The sequence below is a fragment of the Trypanosoma cruzi genome, genomic scaffold, assembly GCF_000209065.1.
Source record: "Trypanosoma cruzi strain CL Brener 1047053515179 genomic scaffold, whole genome shotgun sequence".
NCBI classification, from domain to species: Eukaryota; Euglenozoa; class Kinetoplastea; order Trypanosomatida; family Trypanosomatidae; genus Trypanosoma; species Trypanosoma cruzi.
The window spans coordinates 68,261-75,886 of record NW_001849338.1 but is presented as its reverse complement, the minus strand read 5'-3'; the positions used below and the strand labels follow the sequence as shown (position 1 = coordinate 75,886).

At 53.2% G+C, this 7,626-nt stretch overlaps 2 protein-coding genes and 1 pseudogene across 2 annotated transcripts, besides 2 other annotated features; 2 read left to right on the top strand and 1 right to left on the bottom strand.

The window, feature by feature from the left end:
* Nucleotides 1-569, top strand: Tc00.1047053509437.183 (annotated as a pseudogene; the record flags this gene model as incomplete).
* Nucleotides 1-7,626: part of a sequence feature (areas not merged during assembly with more than two copies in the genome that could not be assigned to a particular haplotype) that runs on past the window's edge.
* Nucleotides 2,815-3,264, bottom strand: Tc00.1047053509437.170 (uncharacterized protein; the record flags this gene model as incomplete). Its single annotated transcript, XM_813203.1, has 1 exon — nucleotides 2,815-3,264. One exon carries the CDS (start codon nucleotides 3,262-3,264, stop codon nucleotides 2,815-2,817), a length of 450 nt encoding a protein of 149 aa, XP_818296.1.
* Nucleotides 4,358-7,126, top strand: Tc00.1047053509437.160 (trans-sialidase, putative; the record flags this gene model as incomplete). The annotated part of the gene is made up of 1 exon (XM_813202.1): nucleotides 4,358-7,126. One exon carries the CDS (start codon nucleotides 4,358-4,360, stop codon nucleotides 7,124-7,126), a length of 2,769 nt encoding a protein of 922 aa, XP_818295.1.
* Nucleotides 7,584-7,626: part of a sequence feature (A-rich) that runs on past the window's edge.

The window sequence follows — 7,626 nt, the reverse complement described above, 5'->3', positions numbered from 1 at the left end:
TCCGCATGCTCGGCTCAGGTGAATGCAACACGGCTAGAGTTGGAATTATCCGATATCCTTTTGTATCAGTCTTACCAGCTGGCAGCACACTGCCAAGACAATTCATGGAAGACAATGAAGAAGAAAGGAAGTAAGGGTGGTGACGCAAGTCCAGCAATCGCCGTGCCATTCATTTCTCCATTTTCAAGGAACCGACGCATTGAAATCAATTCTGTGGTCATATGTGAGATCTGCGTCATTCTAACTTATGACAGGAGGGTGCGGCCTCCTGAAGATGTTCTTTTTCGTGGTTCGCCAATTGGGACGTTCGTTCCATCCCTGCACCGCGCCACAATAAGGCTGCCTACTGTGCGTTTTCGCGACGTCTCCAGAAAAACGCTTATGGAGGTATGCAATACGGTGCAGGAGGTGCTGTTTTTGAGTTTCTGAAGCAAATTCCTAGTTTTATTTCAAGTGTTGTCCTCTTCCCGACGCTTTCTCCACTCGGCAATATTTTGACGCGCGTCGGGTCATTTATCTTTGGCTCTGGCGGCGCTTCTTCAGAGTTGCCGGGCGCGGCACTCATTTGACGGAAAAGAAGAGGCGAGGAGAATGAAAATCAGAGGCGCCGATGAATACTATATTCCTCTCCCCACACACAAACATATCTCACTTACTCATGAGAGCGGGTCGGAGATGAGGCGTCATTTCCACACAGAGTTTACGTCTCTGAGAAATTTGAACTGACATATCATGGAGCATTGGGAAATGCGGCGTTGCCTAACATTGCGTTTTTTTTCTCTTTTTTATCCTCTACTCTTTGACACAAGAAACTCAACGCCGCCGATTATTCTTAGCGAATGTGGCTGAGACAGACACGTGGCGAATATCTTTTGTCGCCATTGACGATCTGTTCTGCGCCTGGCTGCCACAGCGAATTGTAGACGTTTACCCCGTACAATACCGCGAGATGATTCCTGCCGTCCGCCATGGCCCGCCGCAGTCGTGCCAATTGGCTCTAAATTTGCCCACTGGCTCTGCAGTGGGGTGTGCCGAGCGTGCCTCTGATGACGCGCTGTTTCTGAACCGTTTGATTGCCGCCTGGGGATACCGACTTGTGCCGCGCGCTTTCCAGTCCAACGGGGCCGCAGCTTTTCATTGGGCGAGCGAAGCGCCGGGTCCCGTGTGGCGCCAAGCCTACTTGCCACTGATGTGTCTGAATTGTGTCGCTGGCGATGCTCATCACGATTGCCATTGCGCCTCATCATTGCAACAGGCGACCACCCGAAAGGAATACTTGCCAGGAATGAATTGTAAACGAAGAGCGAAAGCAAGAGGGCAAGAAACTGCGGGACACACTGGGGAAGTTGGAGTCCCACAACTGTCATCAAAGTAAAGCGGGCGCGTGGTATGCGAAAACGTGTGCTCGGGAGCGTACGGCGGGTCATGACGCTTGGGAATGGGAATCGCCTTGATGGGCCCGGCTGCCCCCCGCATATTCCACAGGCCCGCCCCACGGAAATGAGACATGCGAGGGCAAGCGAGGGAACACGTAAGAATGCTCTTTTTGGGGGGTTCAGTGTTTTTTTGTGCTCCATCTCTTTTTTGCTCTTGCGTTTGTCACACGCACTCCAAACGCGTTTTTTGGGAATGTTTGGCGCGAAATGTGCTGAAGTGTGGATGACGTTTAGTCCGAGAAATCTGCTGCCCAACAATGTTTCCATTGCTTTTCGGAGGCATCAGCGGATTGAACCTCAATATCGCTTGCTTGGTTGATTAGGATTCTCTGCGTGTGACGTGCACGCCACTGCTGCTGTTGCTCGTGATCATTTCTTCTTCTCGGCGAATGGGCGGAGGGCGTTGGAGGCGCAAGCATCGCAGGTGATGGGCGATGTGCCTTTGACGAGGGATGCGCTTCTTCACCACGAATGGTTTTACTTTCAGAAACGATCTGCATCACGGGGCAGAGGGTGTTGGGAGGTTTTGCAAGGGTGTTTGAGGACATCACGTATGGATTGCCTTGGTATGTTTGTGGGTTGTTCATCATGATGGCGCTTGTGAATTCACAAAGGCGGACCGCGCAAACTGGACTTGTTGGCCGCGACGATAACTCGGCGTGAGAAGGGATTACCGGAATATTGGGAGCGATTTGCTGCATGTTGTTCTTTCTGGCCTGTTGGCTAGTTTCTCAGCGTCCTGTGCCGGGTGGAGAAGACAGTTTCTGTACTTGCAGCTAACTCCTTAATTCCCATCCTGAAATGGAAGGACGACGTTGTGTGGTGCCATGATAGGAACCATCGTTACGTTGGGCCCCTTTTGTATTTTATGATCCGCTGGGGCTGCTGAATGGAATAAATCCATTTCCACACCGCCCTTGGTTTGTTTATTGGTGTCTTATTGTGAGTGAATCTCAAGTGCAGTGTGCTTGGTGCCCTTTCTCCCTGCGGACAAAGACTCGGTAGAACTTGTGCTCGACTGTTGCCTTCAATTCATTTTTTTTTTTTTTTGGTACTTCAGTGCTCTGAAATCGCGACACAAATTTTTATTTCATGAGGCGCTTATTAGGGAGTGCAGGAGCCGCAGTGTATGCTGTTTTCTTGTGGATGGGCACTGTTTCTGTGCGATTAGCCGTCTACAACGCCAAAGGCATGCCTTAACAGATGATTGTCCTTATGTGGCTGTTTCCGTTCTTGCTTGCCGTGGCCGATCGAGTGGTGAAAGTTTAACCAGTGCGGCGGGGTTTCATGAAGGATTCATGACGAGAATGGATTTGACACAGAGGACTGTTTTGTCTGGACAAGTTCAATTCGTACATGGCCGTTTGCGATGAAGACTTTAAAAAAAGGTCCATGCTGGAGTGGACTTTTCATTACGGGCTTTATGACTGTATTGGTGGTGCATGTTTCTGAGCTGGCTCTTAATACCCTGTTGAAGGATTATCGGGTGCGGGTATTCGTTTTGAACATCGGGGTGCATTTGTGAATGACGGTCTTTTATTGAAGCGACACAAGGGCGCAGAGCAGGTGTCGGTGACTTATAAAAGGGGTTTTCAGGACTTTGTTTGAGCATTTTATTTGTGTGGGTGACATAAAGAGAAGACAGAAATACATAGGCAAGGAGGCGGGGATTCATCACGAAACAGACGGAACGGAAGGAATCCGTCAACGCATCGCGCTGCTTCTTTATTTTATCGTTTGTGGATTGGCTTTGCTTCTGTGGAAGGGTGTACGTGCGAGCGGCAACTGCGCACCCGTGTGGATGTGATGGTGGTGAGGGAAACGGCATTTCTTTCCGGGATCACGGGTGAAAACGTGCCTTCGCGGTGCTGTGGGCATGGATGACTGACGAGGGGGAACGGATGTAATGAGTTTGGGTGCACACATTCGTAGGGAAAGACTGCCATGCTTTTTTGTGTGGGCGTTTATCCGTTGTTGTTTCCCTTTGATTAGGAGGGCGACAACGCTCTGCGACAACAATTTTCATTCATGCGAGGATTCATTCCCAATGGTGCTGATGGAAGCGTAATGCGGCCAGACGATAACAATAAAAACGACCGTGAGTGTGGTGCGAGCACCCGAAGGGGAGACGAAATGAACGGAGGTGGGCGGACGGCAGTATCGGAAGCTTTGACGGAAGAGGGTACGTAAAATAAAGGGAGATAAAATGAGGTTGGCGGTGCTGCTGTGCGAAATGCGAGGGAAGAAAAACAAGTGCTTTCTGACATGTTGGTGGGTGTGCCACGGCCACCGATGAGTTCTCAGGGAGAGGGAAAGGAGGGAAGTGAGACGGAGACTGTGCGCATCGACTGCGGCGTGTGGTGCCACAGGATGCAATTGCCATTGTGAAGGGTGCGACGGCCGTCATGCGTGCAGCAGAGCGTCATCTGTACCTCCTCGCAGCACCTGCAAGCTCTGCAGGCACAATGATGCAGATGACGCTCTCGTTATTGGGACGCTGAGGCTGTTTTCCGTCTCTGCTCAGCGGGAGAAGCAACTCTTCGTGCAGGCGATGTGCTGGTCTGCATCGATGCTCCCCACGCGGCATAACGTCGCCGTGCCGTTGCAGTGCAACTCTCTTTTTCCTCGCTGCACACGTGGCTCCCCGTCGCTTGCCTTATTTGCAGCGCCATGGCCTGCGGTCTCCCATTGGGAGGCTGCTCACTTTTTTTTCTTAATTTTTTTGTGCTGGAGAACAATGGCTGCGGGGACGCCGATGTTGTGGTTCGCTGTGAGTGGTGGCGGTGTGTACTGCTGTTGTGCTGCCTTTCTTCCGCTGTTGTCTGTTGCCTCCCTCCAAGAAGGAAGTTAATAAAAAGCGCTAATCACTACTGTGAAATTCGAAGGCACTGAAAGGACCAACAGCAAACTTACATATTTATATGCTCTCACGTGTTGCTGCTGTAATGGCAACCCGCACAGACTACCGTCGCCGCGTGACCGGATCCGGCGGAAGGAGGAGGGAAGGAAGAGAGAGTGAGTCGCAGAGGCCCAACATGTCCCGGCGTGTGTTTGCTTCCGCGGTGCTGCTGCTCCTCCTTTTCGTGATGATGTGCGGCGCCGCTGGGTCAGTGCAGGCCCAAAACTATGGAACGAGAGTGGGCGATTCCTATGGAAGACACATTTTGAAGCGGTCGCCAAGGGAGTATCCAGTCGCAAACACAGCGGCCGCTGGCCACATTTTCCGCAATCCCCATCTTGTGAATTTGGGCTGGATGCTCCTGGCCATTGTTGGAGCTCAGTTCAATGGATCTGTGGGGAGCGGGAGTGCGTCCATGCAGTTGATGGCACAGATCAGCGTTGATGATGGGAGGACGTGGCAGTCGTACGCGGGACCAGAAGATCGTGACGCTTTTGCTGCAAGCCCTTACTGGTTGCCGTTTCCGTCGTCTTTTGGACCCTTCGAACCGCTTTTTGCATTTGTGGAGGGCTACGACTTACGGACTGGGGCCATGATTCGTTTTGCCGATGAGTGGGGGGGAAGTGGGTTGGAGTCTGTTATCCATTTTCTGGAGTCGGGGCCTGGACGAAGCGGAGGTTTTTCGATGAGTTCCTTCTCTATGAGCATTCGCCCTCCTTATCCCTATGAATCCGACGAATTGATTGGCTTCCTCAACGATGCCAGCACTCCCATCACGAGAATGACGGATGGCACGCTCGTGTTTCCCGTGCAGTTTCTGGAATTTGGAGGGAAAACCGCGTCCACAGTCATGTACTCGAATTCCGTTCAACCGCACTGGACCTTTGCGAACAGCGCGACACATGCGGGCTGCACCAACCCCAGTATCCTTGAATGGGAGGCTGGGAAAATCATCATGATCACCTCATGTGATTACGGTCGCCGAAGGGTGTACGAGTCGACTGACAAGGGGAACACGTGGAAGGAGGCTCTGGGGACGCTCTCGCGCGTGTGGAGCAACTCATTGGCAGGTCTTGGGCCCCACATTCAGAGCGGATTCATCACCGCAACCATTGATGGAATGAAGGTGATCCTCCTCACCCAGCTGGAATATTCCAGACACGAGAGCAAGGGCGAGATTCACCTGTGGCTAACAGACACGAACCGCATTTACCACGTTGGCCTGCTATCCACTGGGAATAGCGCGACCTCCAGCTCCCTGTTGTACGCGAATGATAAGCTGTATTGTTTGTACGAGGCCAGTGGTGGAAGCGACTCTGGAACCTTCTTCCTGGATCTGACGTCCGAGCTGCAGAAGATAAGGCATGCGCTGTCTACCTGGGCCGCAAATGACATTGCCTTGAGACGATGCAGCACAGGCGCTGCGGACGTCGCGCTGTCAAGATGGGGCTGTTCTGTTCCTTTCCCTACGGCTGGGCTTGTGGGCCATTTGGCCGATAGGTTCAGCGGGCACAGGTGGGAAGACGAGTACCTTGGGGTGAATGCTGTTGTGAGGGGTGCGACGAAAAAGGTTCCCAGTGGGTGGACGTTCGAAGGGCAGGGCGCGGGGGCCGAGTGGCCTGTGGGCAAGCAGTGGCCGACCAGACCTCTCCACTTTGCAAACTATGGGTTCACTCTTGCGACAACGGTGTCGATTCACGAGGTGCCGAAGGGCATCACTCCCCTGATGGGCCTGAAAAGAATGAGGACGACAACACTCCTGGGACTGTCGTACGATAATATGGAGTGGAGCGTGGAGCACGGGTCGTACCCAAGGTATTTAACCAAATGGGAGCTGGACAAGACGTATCACGTGGTGCTCAAAATGCATAACGGTGTGGGCTCCGTGTACGTTGACGGGAAATCCCTGTTGGATTTGGCCCTGCTTCGTTTTTCTGATGAAGAGCTGGACGAGATCTCACACTTTTACTTTGGCGCGTACGACGAGCTGTTGAGCAGCGGAAAAATTCATGCGACGGTGGCAAACGTCTTTCTGTACAACCGTCCGTTGAATGACACTGAGATTGGTGCCCTCAACGCGAATAAAGTCACCATTCCACCTCCGGAAAGGGAGCCGGTGCCGGCGTTGACAACTACTTTCCAGTCCGTTGACACTGTAACCACTTCGGTTGCCACAGAGACGCAGGCAACTGTTGCAGCGCCCACTCCTGCCGCACCACAGCTGACGGAACAAGCAAATTCGAACGGGAGCAGTGACCCGAGCGATGGCGCTCCATCCACACCAGCGGTATCCAATACCACGACACCCACAGCAGGGGAGAGGAGCGCAGGCCAGTCGGCATCTGTTACATCTTCAAGTGCCGCCAGATCGGAGGATGACGCTTCCTTGTCTGATGATGCACAAACGGTGAGGAAAGAAGTTGCCGATAACAAGCAGAGAGATCAACCAACCCAAGCCTCTGTGGGCATCTCCAACACAGCAAATGGCGCAGCAAATCCAAAATCACATGCCTCTGAAAGCAAGGGGCAAGAACAGCCCGCAGTAGCAACTGAGGGGGGCGCGAGCTCTGGTGAGAATGAGGGGACGACGGGAGGAGCTGATGGGCAAGAGGAAGATGTCCAGCCACAGGATGGGGAAGCAAAGGCTGCGGCACTCGGCCCCGCACTCAAAAGCAGTCTCGGAAATTCGTCGGAGCGGGATGACGGCGTTGCTGGCACCATGCGTGAGAGCGGGGTGCTGCTGCCGCCGCTTTTTCTGCTGTTGGGACTCTGGGGGTTCGCGGCTCTGTGAGGAGCGTGCGGCCTCAGTGTGGGAAACTTGCGCCCTCCCTCACACCGACACCATCCGGTAATGAATTACTCTCCGCAAAGAGAAATCCTTTTTTAAAATATTTTCCTTCTTTTGCTTTTGGGGGCAATCACGATGGACGTTTTTTTTCTTTTCCACTCTTCCCTCTTTAATTGTTTCTGCTGCACTCTTCCTGTGAGGGGTGCCGTGTGTTTCCCGCCCAACTGCTCCACTCGCACACCCACCGACACGCTCATGACGACGGCCCTGTGCGCCTCGCCTGCTGCACGCATGAGGAGGGGCCGCGACGAACGGCGCGCTGAGGGAGCCGTGACGTGTGGGCGTGCGACGAGCGCCTGTGGGGCGGAGCACACATTTCTTCCCTCTTGTTTTGTTTCCTTGCGGCCAGGGCGGGCAGACACCCGCAGCGCCACACACACAGCCACACCCTGCCGCCGTGTTTTCCTTTTTTTCTTTTTTTTTTTGCTTGCTCTCTTTGACTT